The 17,001-nt window shown below is 59.2% G+C and overlaps 3 protein-coding genes across 5 annotated transcripts in view; 2 read left to right on the forward strand and 1 right to left on the reverse strand.

The window, feature by feature from the left end:
• The window catches only part of ZNF276 (zinc finger protein 276), a 29,604-nt gene extending 16,503 nt beyond the window's left edge, over positions 1 to 13,101 (reverse strand). The window contains exon 1 of the mRNA XM_040253645.1: positions 13,080 to 13,101. The gene's annotated coding sequence lies outside the window, so the exon portion shown is untranslated. The remainder of the gene's footprint in view (positions 1 to 13,079) is intronic.
• VPS9D1 (VPS9 domain containing 1) lies at positions 83 to 9,744 on the forward strand. Of its 3 annotated transcripts, none has more exons than XM_040253639.1 (15): positions 83 to 221; positions 1,459 to 1,534; positions 2,852 to 2,941; positions 3,061 to 3,223; positions 4,758 to 4,869; positions 4,942 to 5,004; positions 5,321 to 5,373; positions 5,482 to 5,569; positions 5,676 to 5,761; positions 6,090 to 6,538; positions 6,755 to 6,884; positions 7,083 to 7,291; positions 7,524 to 7,608; positions 8,809 to 8,913; positions 9,053 to 9,744. In XM_040253639.1, the coding sequence occupies exons 1-15, from the start codon at positions 123 to 125 to the stop codon at positions 9,144 to 9,146; spliced, it is 1,902 nt and encodes a 633-aa protein (XP_040109573.1). In that variant the 5' UTR covers positions 83 to 122; the 3' UTR covers positions 9,147 to 9,744. The 3 variants fall into 3 exon arrangements, with proteins under 3 accessions (XP_040109573.1, XP_040109572.1, XP_040109575.1); XM_040253638.1 differs by having other exon boundaries at positions 84 to 221; positions 2,849 to 2,941; XM_040253641.1 differs by lacking the exon at positions 1,459 to 1,534 and having other exon boundaries at positions 138 to 221; positions 2,849 to 2,941.
• A 219-nt stretch (positions 13,102 to 13,320) lies between the features above and the next one.
• On the forward strand, positions 13,321 to 17,000 carry SPATA2L (spermatogenesis associated 2 like). The gene is made up of 3 exons (XM_040253646.1): positions 13,321 to 13,386; positions 13,595 to 13,898; positions 15,637 to 17,000. The coding sequence occupies exons 2-3, from the start codon at positions 13,596 to 13,598 to the stop codon at positions 16,561 to 16,563; spliced, it is 1,230 nt and encodes a 409-aa protein (XP_040109580.1). The 5' UTR covers positions 13,321 to 13,386; position 13,595; the 3' UTR covers positions 16,564 to 17,000.
• Position 17,001: the final 1 nt, after the last annotated feature.

Genomic DNA, 17,001 nt, shown 5'->3' on the forward strand with positions numbered 1-17,001 from the left:
GCTGGTACCGCCTTTTCCGATGGTCCTGGGCTCGGGCGGCACCTGGTCCTGCACACGTTGCGTTCCGGGTCCCGAGCCGGCCGCCCCGCCCCTCGGCCGCCGCCGCCTCCCCCGCCGGCGCCATGGCCGCTGCGGCCGGGGACGGCTCTGTGAAGCCACTGCAATGCGCCATGAAGCTGGCTAACGGGGCCATCGAGCTGGACACGGGCAACCGGCCCCGGGTAAGGCGGGCGGAGCAGAGCGGGGCGGGGGCGGTCGCCGATCAGCGACCGGCCTGGTGGGCGTGGGCGAGGGCGGGGCCGCGGGGAGGGCGCCTCCAGGCCTCTCTGAAGACTCCGGGGTGCCGGCTCCGGCTTGGGCCGTGACCTTGGACAGCTCCCGACCTTGTTGTTTTTTTTCCCCCATCTGTTTAGCAATTCGGTCGGAGCCGAGGCGTTTTTATTTGTGAAGGGACTCAGGAGGTTCCGTGAAGCAGCCCTCCAAAGTGTTTCTGGCAGACAGTCCCGTGTGTTTGTGTAGTTTGAGGCGGGCCCTGTAGATTTAGTCAGATTCCCAAAGAGGACGGTACGCAGAAGAGGTTAACTGCGGCTTTCCAGTCGCCTTCAGAGCTTGTTTAGTAGGAAGTGCCGGCGGGGGAGGGGTGCGGCTTGTTTCTGAGAACGAGTGTTAATTCTAAGGGTGGCAACCGCGTGGAAAAGCCGGCGGAGCCACTCGGCCGCCGAAGGGAAGAGGCGTTCAGGTCTTCCATCCGTTTCCTTTCCCAAGTCGGGATCCTAGGGCAGCAAATGCCCCCACAAGTCAGAAATCCTTCCTGGAACCCATTTTATCTTTATCTGAAGTGTAGACAAAGGTGAGTAACGAGAACTGGGATGCAACGAAACAAAAAACAAAGCTCCATGCTGTCATTCCAAATGCCCTGAGCTCTGTCAGACAGCCCTGATCAGGAGGGTCACACGTTTGAAAGTGCCAGCATTCTAGTGGCATAGACTCCTGCGTGCCCGGGGAATTCTTACACTGGGGTTCAGGGAAGGGTTTTCCCAGACTGAGTCAGAAAGTGACCCTAAGATTTCTCAACACAGTCCCTGATTCACCTCCCAGGAAATATTTCTTTAAAGCCACTGAATGAATGGCCCCTGAGTTATCCAGGAAAAGAACTTGTTGCATAGAGTGGAAACGGCAGCACCCGCCAGTGCTGCTTCCTTGACCCACTGAATGAGAACCTCCATTCCTTTCTGTGCTGAAGAGAAAGGAGTGACACCAGCTTCAAGTCTAGAAAAAAGGGTTATTCTCTGTGCCCCAGGCAAAGCAGGTACCAGCTAACCAGCTGGGATAATGCAAGTGTATCTCAGAGATAAGCAGGCACCATGGTTGCTGTTTTCAAAAGGGCACCAAGCAGGCATGATGGAATTATTTGCCTCTAATGGCATGGCCTATGTCATTTCTCTTCCCTGGGCACAGGAGGCATATACAGAATACCTGAGGAGCATCCATTACATCTCCCAGGTGCTGCTGGAAGAAGTGGAGGCCACTAAAGGTACAGCTTCTCCTGTGCTGCCCAGACTGTGGACATCTTGGCCTTTGATGGGCCTCCGGGCCCCAGACCTGGCCGTGTCCCATGTCCTACCTGCCTGGTCATTAGCAGGTGAACACCTGAACACTCAGCGTGAGTGTGACATGGAGCAGGAAGGGACGGCTGCTGTGACTCAGGCGATGGCGATGGGTAGGGACATGACCACAGACTGACCACTGAACCCCAGTCCTGGGAGGAGTGAACTGCATGATGGCTGGGGGCTGGGGGCGGCCCAGAGGCCCTGCAGTGAAGAGGGCATCAGATACAAGGTCTTCTGAAGAGAGGGAGGTGCAGTTGGGGCAGACAGGGCCTTGGGTAGGCCTGGGGCTGTTCTGGCATGAGGAGCAGCTCAATGGATGCTTTGTGGGCAGAGGCCAGCATGGCAGCAGAGCCTCCAGGAGGTACCCACAGTGGGGACAGCAGTGGTGGGAGTGCCGGGAGGTGGGCAAGTGAAGGGCTTGGGGGATGTTCTCTAAAGATCTGCCTCAGCAGACTTTCTCAGGGGACAGTGAGGTGCTGGGGTGGGTTGGGGGCCAGTGAGCTATGGAGGTGGAGCAGGAGGTGGCAGGAGCTGAGGCCTCCATCATGGGCATGGTCTGCTCCAGGTGTGTGGCACCCTGACATGGTCAGGGGGAGGTGGCTGTCCCCACAGTGAGCACTGCCCTGGGGAGCTCAGCAGAGCTTTGAGCACAGGAGTAGGGCACGGTAGGAGAGGCCCTGAGGGGATGTCCCAGAGGACAGACTATGAGGGGTCAGGGACCCTTGGAGAAGGGTAGCACATGAGTGGATGAGTGGAAATCTAGCGGCTGAACTAGGGTGTAGTGAGGGGCTGGCCCTGAAGGCAGTAGGAGGTGGGTCAGGAGCTGTGGCTGGTGGGGTCCATGAGAGGCTGTCAGATGGCATCCCCTCCAGCCTGAGTTTGCTGACAGGAGCGATTCCAGAGGAGGGAGTGCAGAGCAGAGAACAGATGCCCCCAGGGTGCATGGGATGCAGGGTGGAGGGCTGGAGATGGGCGAGGAAATGATCTCTGTGAAACAGCCACACTGTCTGCAGGGCCCGCCTGGAGGAGCGGCTGTAAGTACATGTGAAACTCCGTGGGGAGAAAAGGCCAGGTTAGTTAGAGAAAAGGCTCTGATGGTCCAGGCAGAAGGATAGGATAGCCACATAGAGGGCAGGTGGTCCGAGATGAGGAGGGGGGTGCCTTTGTTTGTATGTCAGCAAGAATCTGACCAGTGACAGAGGGGATGGTAACCATCTTTTTTGTCACTTGTTCCCCAGAAGCTGGGGAAACTGTGACCTCTGATACCTCAAAGATGCTGAAGCTGGCCGAGCAGTGTCTGGAGAGGGCCCAGTCAACAGCTGCCAAGCTTGGTGGGTGTCCAGCAGAAAGCTTACTTGGGTCATCCACCTCCACCCCTCCAGCTCAGTCTGCCTCTCCTTTGTGGAATGTGGGGCCCCTATGCGGATCCTTGACTGTGCGTGTCTTACAGGGAAAACATGCCTGAGGCCAGCCATGCCTGTGGCTGCGCCCGTGCCCTCCCCTGCTAGTCGACACCGCCGGGTATACTCAGATGAGGGAGGGAAGCTCTCTCCGTTCCTGCCACCTGAGATCTTCCAGAAGCTTCAGGTCGTGGAGTCACAAAGCTCTAAGAAGTAAGATGGGACAGCACGGCCTGTGGGCTGAGCCTGGGTTTGGAGGCACAGTGAGATAACTGTGGTGGCTTTAGTCAAAAGGAACCCGAGAATGGAAATAACCTGGTGCCTAGCAGAAGCAAATGCAAATTGTCTCTGGAGAAAAGCACCTTCAACTTCCTTGAAATGAGTGGTACATAGTCAAAGACAACCATGCACAAAAAGAAGTTTGAGCAGTAGCAGAAACACACCTGAAAACTCTTCAGATAGAGTTATAGGACATGGATTATAACACAGTCATGCTCTCTATATTCAGAGAAATAAAAAGAAAGTTTTAAAATATCTTTAGGGAACAAGAAACTGTAAAATCTGACCCTTGTTTCTAATAGAGGTCAAATAAGAACCAAGTCGGAGAAGGCAATGGCAACCCACTCCAGTACTCTTGCCTGGAGAACCCCACGGACGGAGGAGCCTGGTAGACTGCAGTCCATGGGGTCACTAAGAGTCGGGCACGACTGAGCGACTTCACTTTCACTTTTCACTTTCATGCATTGGAGAAGGAAATAGCAGCCCACTCCAGTGTTCTTGCCTGGAGAATCCCAGGGACAGAGGAGCCTGGTGGGCTGCTGTCTATGGGGTCGCACAGAGTCGGACACAACTGATGCAACTTAGCAGCAGCAGCAAGAACCAACTAGTAATAAGAAATACTGAATTATTTTAAAAAACTAATCAAAACAATGGAAACAAATTATATTCTCCTATAAAAATACACACGTGGACCCAAAAAGAAGTGTACAAGTTTGTGACAGCAGAGTGGACATAGCTGAAGAGAATTAGAGAACTGAATAAAAGGTTAAAGGTTTTCCTGAACGGCTCACACACACAAAAAGAAAAGATGAAAAAGACATGGAAGGTCTATCCAGAAACAGATGACAAAGAAAATGTAAGAGGAGCATTATTTGAAGAGAAAAAGACAATTTTCTTTCTAGAGCTGATGAAAGACCCCAAGACACAAATGCCAGAACCCCAGCAGGGTAGGCAAGAGGATGGGCTCCTCCTGCTGCAGGTTCTGAGCCACTGCTCACTTTGTCTCTGCATGTGCTGCTCTGGGGCAGGGCCAGGCACCGACTCCCATCCAGGACAGTCTTGTGCCCCACAGCCTACCTCCTCCCACCCATGAAAGCAGGAAGATATTAGACTGAAACTTTGGATGGTGAGAGGACTGTCAGTAGCTGTTACAGAGTACTGTGACCTCCCTTTCGTGGGCTGCAAACTAGCTGTTTAGCCCATATGGTGCCTTCAAAGAGTTTCATGCTATTCAGAAACTCAAATGACTGAGTTGCTTAACGGTCTGGAGTCCAGGCAGTAGGGCCATATTTCAGGGGGGCAGGTGTCTCCCATCCACCCCAGACATCCTCTTTCCTTTACATTCCTGCTGGCCCCCATCACCACCTCCTCACCTTGGGGCCTCAGGGGAGGGTCAGGAGGGGTCCTCAGATGACTGGAGGGTTTGTGGGCTTCCTGGAGCCTGGCCAGCAGCTTGTCAACATTTCAGGGAGCTGACACCCCTGGAAGAGGCCTCCCTGCAGAATCAGAAGCTGAAGGCTGCCTATGAGGCCCGGATGGCCCGGCTGGACCCCAGCCAGGCCATGCAAAAGACATCCCTGGTGAGTGGGGCCCAGGACCATGTGGAGTGGGGGTGCCAGGGGGGCAGGCCTTATTCCCTTTTCCTGTCCTAGACCCTGTCCCTGCAGCGCCAGATGATGGAGAACCTGGTGATCGCTAAGGCCCGGGAGGACACAGTATCCTTTCCATCCAGCCTTGGGGTCCAGAGGCTTAAACTGAGGGAGGAGGCAGGGAGGAGAGGTGTCAGAGCCCAGCATCCTTGTGGGGGGGCCAGGGAGCAGTGGTTCCTGCCCAGCCTGCTTCCTCTTGCCTCCTGGCCTTTGCACAGGCCACCCTGCCCCTCCCAGCACCCACAGACTCCTCTCCACCCCTCTCAGGTCAACTAGGACTTGCCTTCTTCCACCCACCCCACCGGCCCATGTCCAGCAGGGCTCAGGGATGCCAGGGGTTCATACATGCCACTCAGAAAGGGCCTTAACTCTCCTGCCCCAGCTGCAGAGGAAGATGGAAGAGCGCCGGCTGCGGCTCCAGGAGGCCGCCAACAAGTGTGTCGCTGCCTCGGGTCCCAGGACTTCAGGGGGTGGGGGAGCAGGTGGGGGCTCCCACGCCTGCCTGTCCAGCCCTGAGGTCCTCAGACCTGTCCTTCCTTCCAGGAGGTTCTGCAGCCAGGTTGCCCTGACCCCCGAGGAGCGGGAGCAGCGGGCCCTCTATGCTGCCATCCTGGAGTACGAGCAAGACCATGTGAGTGCTGGGCGGGGCGGGGTGGGAAGGTCTAGTCCCCGAGGTGCAGCCTTGGTGAGGAGGAGGGGCTTCCCGGGGCTCTCTCCCAAGGGCTCCTGTCCTGCAGGACTGGCCAAAGCACTGGAAGGCCAAGCTCAAGAGGAGCCCAGGGGACCTGTCCCTGGTGACCAGCCTGGTCTCCCACCTGCTCAGGTATCGGGCCTCATCTCCCTCCAGCAGGCTGCAGGCTACTGGCAGAGGAAAGGATTAAGTGGGAAAGAGGGGGAGGTCTGGGGTGACTGCAGGGGCAGTAGGCCCCTGATGGCCTTTCACAGGCCTTCTGCCTTCTCAGGGGGCGGGACATTTGCCCACAAGGTTTATCCGTGAGTCCCTTCTCTGAAACCCCTCACAGTAGGGCCACATGACCAGTGGGTGGGGGGGTTGGGCGGGCTTTGTAGCCCCCACCCCAGAGCCTGGTGAGGAGGCTGCAGCCGCCAGCCCTACGGGGCTGCCCTCTACACTGCTTCTACCCCACTCACAGCGTTCCCGACCACCCCATCTCCCAGCTCCTGAAGAAGCTCCAGTGCGCGGTGTACCGGGCGCTGTACCCCATCGTGAGCAAGGGCGCCGCCCCCGGCTGCTGTTCCCTGCCCCCCGACGCCGACGGGCTGCTGGCTCCTGGAAGCCGGCGGCTTCGGCCTTCTCAGAGCCTCTACTGCATGCCTTCCCCGCTGGAGCCCAGCCCGGCCCCAAGGCCCCCGGACGGCCCATGTGCCAGCCCACCCCGCCCCGGCAGCCCCGCAGGGCCTCCCTCACCCCAGCTGCTGGGCAAGGACAGCTCCTTCGAGGATCTAGAACAGTTCTTGGCTCCTCCTGAGAGGAGGGGTCGGGGCCCTGGGGAGCGGCCTGAGCCCCAGACCCCAGGGGTGAGGAAGGAGCCTATGCTGGAGCAGCTGAAGGGCACCGTGCAGGACATACACGACGCCATCGGTGAGGCCCCAAGACGGGCGCTTGGGCGGCTGCATGTGACCCTGTGACCCCAGGGATGAGGGCTCACCAGGCCGCAGGGTTTCAAGGGGAGGGGAGGCAGGGCCAGGCAGAGCGCCCTCCCAAGGAACCCAGAAGCAACCTGCGGCGAGGCCCGAGGAGGCTGTCTCTGCGGGGCGAGGCTGGAGGTCCCCGCTGAGCCGGCTCTGCTCCCGGCAGACAGGCTGCTCTCGCTCACCCTCCTGGCTTTTGAAGGCCTAAACACGGCCGCCTCCAAGGACCGCTGCCTGGCCTGCATCGAGGAGCCGTTCTTCTCACCACTGTGGCCCCTGCTGCTGGCCGTCTACAGGTGGGCCCCCGCCCTCGAGGTCCACCTGGGTGCTTCCCTCGGCGGGGCCCTTCCCTTCCCGGCCTCAGGTGTTTCGGGTTCGCAGGCGGTGCCACGCCCACCGTCAGGATTCTGGGCGTGGCCGGCTCCCTCAGCCGGGTCTCTGTCGGCCCCGGGGCCGGGGTCTCTGCCGCTGAACCTGGCCTCTCTCCACCCCAGGAGCGTTCACCGCCTGCGGGAGGCGGCCTTGAGCCGGAGCATGGAGCTGTACAGGAATGCGCCCCCGGCGGCCGTCGGCGTCCCCACCAGGCTCCTCCCGCAGGACCCCGAGGCCGCGGGAGCGGGCCCCTACCCCTACTGCGCCGCAGCCCAGGAGCTGGGGCTGCTGGTTCTGGAGAGCTGCCCCCAGAAGAAACTGGAGTGCATTGGTGAGGGGGCGGTTTGGGAAGGGAGAGCAGTGTCCCGTCCCACGGGGCACCCTGAGTCTGCACCTCTGAGCCACAGCCTGGTCTCGTCTGGTTGGGAGGAGTCCCTTGGGACAGAAACGGTGCTCGTCCTGCCCTGCCCGGTCCTGAACGGGGTGGGGGTGCGGCGGTGCCCCGGGCCGGTTTGGGACGCCGTCCCCACCCCCTCACCCGAAGCCTGGCTTCTGCGCCATAGTTCGGGCCCTGCGGGTCATCTGCGCCTGTGCGGAGGATTACTACCGGGCCCGGGAGGCTGCGCTGCAGCCTGGCATCGCCGCTATGTGAGTCCCAGAAGGATTCGATTGTGAGGTGGGGGTGGGGCTGGGGGGTCGCGCTGGGCCTGTCTGTGAATGCCTTCAGAGGCTCAGGGAAGCAGAAACGCTTCACCCTGCCCCGGCACTGGGCGCTTGGGGTTCTGCCTTGCTTCTCCTTAAGGACAGGATGGCCCTTTCCCACCAAAGACCCCTGGCTCCAGCCCTGCAGACGGCAGGGCCCTGACCCTCTGTATTCCGGTGGCATTCTCGAAGCCTGTGCCTCCCCTCTGTCTCACACTTGGGGAAGCCTGCTTAGTCTCTGCCCACACTCCGGAGGCAGGTAGGGGCCTTCCCCACCGTGTCCTGCCTTAACTCACCTGGGCCAGCCTAGAGCTGGCAGTCTCCTGCCCTGGTACTGGTGAACCCTCGGCACCTGCCAGGGCTCTGCCTCCTGCTACCCTGTGCCAGAGACCAGGGTTGCCCTGAAGGCACCTGTGCTTGCACCCGAGTGGGCAGGCTGTGGCACCTACCTGTGCAGAGGCCTGGGGTTGCTTTCACCATTTTACCATCTGGCCTCCAAAAAAGTTGTTGCAGGTGAAAGGGTCTCAGAACTAAAAGTATTCAGAGTCCCCGTCCCCACATAAGCTCCTTCAGGATTTCTGAGGAGCCAGAGAGGGTGGTGAGTGTCCCTGCAGGTGTGTGGCTCCCAGGGAAGTGGGAACAGAAGTCCCTGGCCTGTGCCTTCATGCTTCTGGCAGAGACCACTGACCCGTGGGGCCTTCACTGGGGTTTTGACCATCCCCCAGGGACTCCCTCACTGAGAAGCTTCCTGCATCAAGTCTGGGATACCAGATGTGGCAAATGAGTGACCCTGATCCCAGGAGTGAATAGGGTGCCTGGGAACATGGGCCTCCCACTCCAACAGCCTGTCCCTGGGCTTGGGCAAGTGCACAGGAATGAGGAACGGTTCCTCCCTGGTCCAGCCCTGGGCTCTGCAGCACAGGGTCCCCATTCAGAATGGCCTCAGTGCTCCCAGATCTTCTGTCATGCTGATCCAAGCCCTCCCCCATCCCATGCGGCCGGTGGGGTGGGAGGAGCACAATGAGCAGCCAGCAAGCTCAAGGCTGCTCCAAGGACTGAGCTGGAGCTTCAGGCTTTTGGGGACTGAGCAGGCCCCCCTGCCCAGCTCCCTGGAGCCTCCTGGCTGGATGTGTGTCTTCCCAACAGTGGTGCTGATGACTTGCTGCCCATCCTGTCCTTTGTGGCGCTGAAAAGTGGCCTCCCTCAGTTGGTGTCAGAGTGTGCAGCCCTGGAGGAGTTCATCCATGAGAGGTGGGGTCCTCGAGCCCGTCCCTGCCCCATCCTCAGCATGTGGCCCAGAAGCACCCCCGACAGCCCCTGTGGGACCTCAGCACTGAGGTTCTGCCCTGCAGCCCCTCCAGTGACAGGTGCCGGTGTCGCCTGCACGCAGGTACCTGATTGGAGAGGAGGGCTACTGCCTGACATCCCTGCAGAGCGCCCTGAGCTACGTGGAGCTGCTGCCCCGGCGGGCCCTGGGCAAGTAGTGGAGGACCAGCCGGCCAAGGACTGGCCAGGAGGCACTTGCACGGGGCAGCAGGCCAGCAGTGGAGGGGCTCTTGCCCCTGCCTGACTTCGGCCCCAGGGCTCAGGGAGGCCTCTCTGCTCCTGGTAGGATGAACATCCTGGCAGCTTGGGCCGCTGACAGCTAGCACGAGGACTGAGGGGGCTGTGGGTCTGACCTAGGGCCGCTCTGCTCCCCTACATTCCCGTGACGTTCCGAGCCCCCTGAGCCAGGTTGTTGTCTGAATCAAGAAGAGAGCTGATCACACCCACAGAGGCCTGAGGCCCAGGTGGGTTCACACCATGCTGTTTATTTATTGGACACTGACCACTCTGTTCTGGAGGCCCAAGTGTCCCCAGGGCATCTACCCATGTCTGGGACCTCTGAGCCACACTTCACCCTTGGCGGTAGGCATGGAAATCCTGAGACCCCCACCAATCCCTACCCCCACTCAGCCCCTTTGGGGTCAGTGTGAAGCCTGGGTCAGCACCTGCCTGTAGCCCACCACCTGCCCACAAACTGTTACAGGCCCCTGGGCAGCCACTGACCCAGCTGGAAATAAAAAGGTCACCGGCATCTCCCTCCACGTGGCTCATTTGCTCCCCATCCCACTGGCCAGCCCGAGGCCTGGACAGTACAGCCACACCTGGCTGACTGGCAAGAACCAGACAGTCCCAGAGAGCCCAGGGGGCCATTGCCAAACTCAGCCTGCCTCCCAACCCTCTGCCCAGGGATGGGCTCTTGCAGGGGCCACTCGCTCTAGCATTAGATACACTCTGTGGGGCCTAGCGGGTTGGTAGGGTCAGAGGTCATCACTGGGCAGGATCTAAGCCTGGAGCACTTACTCTGAAGAGTTCTCTGGAGTCAGCTTTGCTCTCCAGGTGGGCAGTACACCCAAGGGGCCCCTGGAGAACACAAGACAGGTGGCCTGGCCGCAGCCCCAGACAGCATCTGCCAGGGAAGGAGGTGGGTGGTTCGCCCCCCATGGCAGAGCCTCGGCCCCCTACCAAGGCAGAGGCCCATCATGGGAGGAGTGGGCAGGTCCCTAGGAAAGGCTCAGTTGGACTTGACTGTGTATCCTGTGTGCACATTATCCCAGGGCTCTGCAGGAGACCATGAGGAAAGTGAGGCACGAGGAGGTGACTGCCTCCTCCAGGCCACACCTCCCAGAGCAGAGCTGGCTTTGAGCCCAGCCGGTTGACTCCAGAGGCCAGAGGGTATCACTGGACGTAACCTGAAGGGCAGGCACAGGCCTAGTGCACTGGGGCAGCTGCCTGTCTCGGGAGCCTTTGTGAGCAGGAGTCCCCTGCCCACCAGCACCCCAGGAACAAACAAGGAGGTACCCACCCACTCACCCTGCCCTGCTCTCAGAACTTGCGGCCTCTGAATTCCTGCCCTTGTCTCCCATCCCTGCCCTCTCCAGAGGAAAGCCCCCCAGCCCTGGACACAAGTCCCAGCCAGCTATGAAGCCTGAGGAGGATCACACCCCTGGTTCAGGCCTTGGTGGGGACATCTCGAGGATGGGACTGTAAAGTCTTCCTCACAGAGCAGGTGGAGGTAAAAGTGGGTCTCAAGCTAGGCCTGACTGGGCAGGCCCCTGCTGGCCCTGAGGCTGTCTCCTTCCTCTGATCAGACAGCTTTCCTACTGGTGATTCTGGGCCAGTCCTTTAGCCTCCGTGGCCCTCCATAGAACGAGTGAATGATGGATTCTTCACATAGAAACTCCTGCAGATCAACAACAAAACGGCAGGAGCTCCGCTTAGAAAAACAGCAAAGGCTATGAACAGTCTGTCTTCAGAAGAAATTTAAAAAGCTAATCAGCATAAGAAGTGTCTGAAATCATTTTAAAAATCAAGAAATACAAAGTAAAACACAAGATAGGAAAACTAGGCATTGGACTGGTGAAGATAAGGTTGGACAATCCAGAAGGCAGTGCTGCCTGGGAGACAGGGCCACACATGTAGTGTGCAGCATGCTGGGCCAAGGTAAGTATCAACTGATCCTCCCACCTACCTACTCCACTCCTGTTTGTAGCCCAAGGTCACAGAAGGCAGAGCGGCCTGCTAGGTGACAAGCCAGTCCACTTGGTGGCTTAAACACAGGACAGCCATTTGCTTTGCTCTTGAAACTCCAGTTTCAGCAGGATTCAGTATGGAAGTCTCATCTCTGCCCTCCTCCAGCATCAATTAGGTCAGCTTTCAAGCTGGGGTGACACAAGGTCCAGGGGTTAGGGTCATCTGGAGACTTGCCTACACCTCTGCCATCAGCAAGGGCCTCAGGGCTGTGAGGACAGTCATGCGAGGCCCACATCCATTTCCTGTAACTAGATGCCATAACAAAACAACACAAATTGGGGAGCGCAAAACAACAAAAGTTTACTCTCAAAGTCCTAGTCTTAAATCAAGGTATCCACAGAGCCTTGGGCCGGCAGAGTGCCAGACAGATCCCTTCCCTGCCTCGTCCAGCTCTGGGGGCTCTTGTAGCCTCTGCCCGTGGCTGCAAGTCTCTGTGTCCATGCCTCCTCCTGAAGTGTGTAACCTTTCTCCTCATAAAGACACTGTTCTGACTTGGCTTAGGGTCCACCCTCATCCAGTCTGACTTCGTCTTAACTTGATTATATAAGCTCACATTCCCAGGTTCTGTGGAGTTCGAATTTTATCTAGCCCCTCATACAGCTGCTGGCATTCCCCCAGTATGTGACTAGTTTCCAAGAGTGAGCATCTCAAGAAAAGGCGTTTTTGTGACCTAACCCAGGAAGCCGCACACTGTCATTTTCATTCTGTGTCCTCTATGGTAGGACGGTGCCAAGACCTACCCAGGTTCAAGGGTCTCACCAAAACAGGGGCCTGCTCCCCTGGAGCAGCGCACACAATCCAGAGCAAGCACCTGCAGCCACTGAGGGGCCGAGTGGAGCAGCAGAGCAGGACACGAAGCAGAACACTGTCCACACATGGGCCTGCAAATTGGCAACAATGTGCTCCAAGGGTGTGTCCACCACTTTCATCGCTCGCCTTTGTGGGGGAGGGGCGCCGTGGGCAAGGCCATAGGTGATGCCACAGAGCGGCAAGTGCTGGGCACCCATCATAAACCACTGTGAACTGAGGAGCGTAGTAAGCCCAGCTGTTCTTCCTTCACACAAGGATGCACTTGGAGGTGTGTGAAGTCAGATGTCCCTTCAGGGTCGATGCGAGCCCGGAGGAGGCTGAGTCAAGTAAACAGTAAGTGAAAGATTGGAACGCTGCTGCACCATTCTTTCCTCCATCAGAAAAAACATTGAGGAAAAAAATAAATAAATAAAAATAAAAATTTAAAAAAAAAGAAAAAAAGATTGGAACGTTCAGCGGTGCTCGGCAAAACACCGCTCGGCTCAGCTTCCCTACTTGGTTATGATCTTTTTCTCAAAGTATAGAAATCTTTTCCCCAGTCAGGTCCTACTTGGCATGGAGAGGTTAGGGTTCCAGAAATCGCGGACCCTTGCATGCTCAGGGAGCGAACCCCCTCCCCCATCCTTCCTCCACACAGTCTTAACGATGAGTTAGGCAGGAAAACCAGAATAAGGAAATTGGAAGCTGTGGCCCTTCTGGGCCTGGATGCCTGGAATCTCTGACCGAGTTAGGCCCACGTTGCTGTTCTGTTTTTTCTTTTGGGAGGCGCGCACGAGGAACTTCTCTGCCCACGAATGGAACCCGGGGCCCCCAGCAGCGGAAGCCCGGAGTCCTACCAAATGGACCACCGGGTTGCTGTTTTAAATCACACGGAAACGCACGTCTGGCGCCCACCTTGAGCGCCGGCTCCGCCCTCTTCCCCATATCTGGTCATCCCCGTTAGGCGGCGAGGAGGGTCCCGCCCCGTCGGGGTAGCCCCGCCCTCAAGATTCGGCCCGGGACCCCTACATGCCCACGAGGAGCCCCGGTACCTGCTTCCCTTGCGGCCTAGCGTTCCCAAGGGACCAGCTCTGGCAGTCTGCCCCCGCAGCAGGAGAGCGCCCCGTGCCAGCCTGGGTGGGAGCGCCCGCTGTGCACCCCTCACTCCTCCCAGCGGGCATTGCAGGTGCGTTGCATTAGTGCCCCCGGGCCCCGACTAGGCCCCGCCCTCGAGGAAACTCCGCCCAGAACGTCAGGGCCAAAGCCGACGGACGGAGCCGCCCCCGGCGGAAGCGCGCTACTGCCTGCTAAGAAGCCCGAACACAGCGGCGGGCGCTCGGCACCGCTGGGGGCAGATAGGTGGGGCGGTGGGCTGCTGGGCAAAAGCGGATTTCTGCTTGGGAAGGGAGACTCAACTGGCGCAAATCTCCAAGGAACAGGGTGCTGTGGACACCAGGGGCGCTCAGCTGGGGGTGAGGGGGTACTGTGGACGCAGGCGGGGACTCTAGAGGAGAGGAGCGCGCAGGGAGGGGCCTCTGGGTGCTGACACCCTACTCCTGCCCGCCAGCATGGGCAGTAGCTCACTGTCCGAGGACTACCGCCTGTGCCTGGAGCGGGAACTGCGGCGCGGCCGCGCGGGCGTGTGCGGGGATCCATCGCTGCGGGCCGTGCTCTGGCATATCCTCGTGGAAGACTTCGACCTGCACGGGGCGCTGCAGGATGACGCGCTGGCACTGCTCACCGACGGCCTGTGGGGGCGCGCCGACCTGGCCCCCGCGCTGCGCGGCCTGGCCCGTGCCTTTGAGCTGCTGGAGTTGGCCGCCGTGCACCTGTACCTGCTGCCGTGGAGAAAGGAGTTCACAACCATCAAGGTAGGGCGCCGGGCCGCGTGGAGGTTCCCTGCCCCGGCTACTGGGTGCTGGGCACCGCCCGGACGGGGGCTACCGTTGGGATGAGGGACTGCAGGTGTCCACAGAGCCAGATGGGTTTGAGAGGGCTCAGTGTGCCAGTGTCCTGGGCGTGTTGGAGCATCTCTTGGCTGAGGTTTCCCTTGGTACTCCTAGGGCTGAGAACACCTGTCTGGGTACCTGCCTTCTCAGGGGATCCTGCCTCTTAAAGCTTGTGTCGCTGCCCTAAGAGCGGCCCTGTGGCCTGTTACCATAGAAATCCTAGGACAGGTGCATGGGAAGGACTCGGCATTCCATGATCACCCTAATCCCTCCAGGATATGGGCTGATCCCGTTTGTAGAGGAGGACATGGGGTGGATATATTTCCTATGAAGTAGACAGGGTCTGGGGGTACCCCTGCATGCCCTTAGGGGAGCTGGCCTAGACAAGAACCTAGCTCACCCCCCAGCCTGGGTAAAGGCTGTGCCGGCCTAACCCCTCCAGGTGAGCTGCGGGCTGGCAGGAGGGGGCAGGCTGCTTTGTGCTCCGGAGCTAATTCAGAAGAGTGGGAAGATAATGACGTCACTGGGCACGTGGGCGGCTGCCTCCGCTGGTTGTCATGGCAACAACAGCCTCTCTCAGGCATAGTGAGCTCTTGGGCTCACCGCTCCACAGGACATCTGCTAGAGCTTTCATTCATCCATTCAGACAGAGGGCAGGATCCAGCCCCACGTGGGCCAGGAGCAGAATGGGCAGGCCTGATCTTGAGACGCTAACTGGCTTCAGTGTTGAGCAGACCTGTATAGGATCTGCTGTGGCTTGGGGCAAGAATCCATTTCTTCCTCTGGGAAGCAGACAAAAGAATAGTCCAGCATAAGGTCCATTGTTGAGGGGTGAAGGCACAGCCCTGGGTATAATCTTACACACAGTAGCTCCCCCATGTGTGGCTCTAAGCAGAACACTTATGGGGTCCCAGATGTCATAGGCTTGCAAACACATGGGAGACACAAGATCACCATCCTAGGAAACTTTTAGTTCCTCTGCAGTCTGGAGCCTCCAAAAACTACACATTCCATCCATGTGGTGGAAAGCTACACAGCCCTCTGTCCTAATAGAGAAAGCTCTCAGAAACTGAAAAAGTAGAGCTCAGAATAAAGTGTTTAGGTGGCTACCTGCTCAGAGAAGCAGAAAAACACCCTATTTTTTTTGTGTTTGCATAACCAGACACTCAGCAGGTACACAGGAAACTAACTAGAGGAGCAAACCTCTACAGTTGACAGGAGGTGGAAGGGACTCATAGGGCAGTGAGATTTCTCAGTATAGGGGCTCTTTAGTTTGTTCTATGATGTAGGTGAAATGTATCAGACTTTTAAAAAAGATTGTGACGCCTAGGCCTGCCTCAGCCAATCATATTAGAACCTCAGGGGTGACCCAAACATCTGTTTTTTTTTTTTTGGCTGCACAGCTTGCAGGATACCAGTTTCTCAACCAGGGACTGAACCTAGTGGAGGGAGTAGAGGAGGACATGAGATGAATGCATCTCCTATGAAGTAGGCAGGAGCTGGGGGTACCCCTGCATGCCCTAGGAGAGCTGGCCTAGACAAAAACCTAGCTCACACCCCCAGCCTGGGTAGAGGCTGTGTCCAGGGTTGCACCACTTGGAAGTGAGCTCATTGGGTCTGTGGGAGCGGGGCTGCCACCAACTGACCCCCTCCCTTGCAGACGTTCTCCGGGGGCTACGTGCACGTGCTAAAGGGCGCACTCTCGGAGGACCTCCTCATCCAGAGCTTCCAGAAGATGGGCTACGTGCGCAGGGATGCCCACCGCCTCATGGTGGCCGCCCTGCCCCCAGCCCACCAGCTGGTGCAGGTGGCCCTGGGCTGCTTCGCCCTGCGGCTGGAGTGCGAGATCCTGGGTGAGGTCCTGGCACAGCTGGGCACCAGCGTGCTGCCAGCCGAGGAGCTGCTGCAGGCGCGGCGGGCCAGCGTGGACGTGGCCTCCTGCGTGGCTTGGCTGCAGCAGCGACTGGCCCGTGAAGAAGAACCACCACCCCTGCCCCGCCGTGGCTCCCCCACTGGGTGCCAGGCCCGGCTGGACCTGTACCGGGACGTGCAGGAGGACGAGGGCTCAGATGAGGCCAGCTTGTACGGGGGGCCCTCGCCCAGCCCCGACTCTCCCGCCTCAGAACTGGCCTGCCAACCTCAGTTCTGGGAGCAGAGTGCCAGACTGTGGGGGTCGGGGGGTGGGCCATGGGAGCCGGCTGAGGCCAGCAGCCCCACCTCTGGGGCCTCAGAAGAGGAGGAGCCCCAGCCCGAAGCCTTCTCCTTCCTCTCACTGCGTAGAGAGCTGCTTAGTCGGCCTGGGGACCTGGCCCCTCCCCATACCCCTAGGAGCCCTGAGCAGGCCAGCCCCGCACCCGTCCCGGAGGCCCCCGGCTACCAGATGCACACTTGCCTGGCCCCGGGAGCCCTGCCCGCCTTCTGCTGCGACACGTGTCGCCAGCTGCACGCCACCCACTGTGCCGCCCTTCCCAGCTGCCACCCTGGCCACGGCCTGCGCACCCTGCGTGGGAACAGCCAGCGGCGTCTGTGGCTGCAGCGAGCCCAGGTGGACGCCCTGCTCTATGACAGCCCTGCGGCCGGGCCCTAGACCCCCCTGGCCCCAGGGCAAGGGCTCTCCGGAGAAACTCCGTGGTGCTTTTCTGGGGCTTGTCCCGCCTCAGGCCCCGCCCACTGGCCACCCTGCTACTCCTGCCATGCGGTCTCTGCCCTACCAGGTGAGGTGAGGACTCACCCTCCATGGAGAGCTCCCTGCTGGTCTCACCCCCGACTCTGGAAGGCAGGGTGGGAGACCTCAAAGGCTGCCCACCCCAGATCCAGTGGTAACGGCGCACAGATGCCAGCAGCCATCCCCAGCTCATTGGACTGGGGGTGCTCTGCCCACCGGGATTCCTGGGGCAGGTGCCAGTCTTCTGTGTGGCCTCTGCTCAATGGTGCCCCCACCCCAGGCCGTCTGCCCCCCTCCCCCACACCTGTCACGTCACACAAATCACGACCTCCAAGTACATTAAAGGACACTGGCTCCAAC

Source organism: Oryx dammah, unplaced genomic scaffold, assembly GCF_014754425.2.
Source record: "Oryx dammah isolate SB20612 unplaced genomic scaffold, SCBI_Odam_1.1 HiC_scaffold_13, whole genome shotgun sequence".
NCBI classification, from domain to species: Eukaryota; Metazoa; Chordata; class Mammalia; order Artiodactyla; family Bovidae; genus Oryx; species Oryx dammah.

Excerpts from the sequence above, each read along its gene's own strand:
- VPS9D1 (XM_040253638.1), top strand. The coding sequence starts at position 123 with ATGGCCGCTGCGGCCGGGGACGGCTCTGTGAAGCCACTGCAATGCGCC. Across the intron at positions 1,535-2,848 it reads AGAAGTGGAGGCCACTAAAG|AAGCTGGGGAAACTGTGACC; the intron begins GTACAGCTTCTC and ends CTTGTTCCCCAG. Across the intron at positions 2,942-3,060 it reads GTCAACAGCTGCCAAGCTTG|GGAAAACATGCCTGAGGCCA; the intron begins GTGGGTGTCCAG and ends CGTGTCTTACAG.
- SPATA2L (XM_040253646.1), top strand. The coding sequence starts at position 13,596 with ATGGGCAGTAGCTCACTGTCCGAGGACTACCGCCTGTGCCTGGAGCGG. Across the intron at positions 13,899-15,636 it reads AGGAGTTCACAACCATCAAG|ACGTTCTCCGGGGGCTACGT; the intron begins GTAGGGCGCCGG and ends CCTCCCTTGCAG.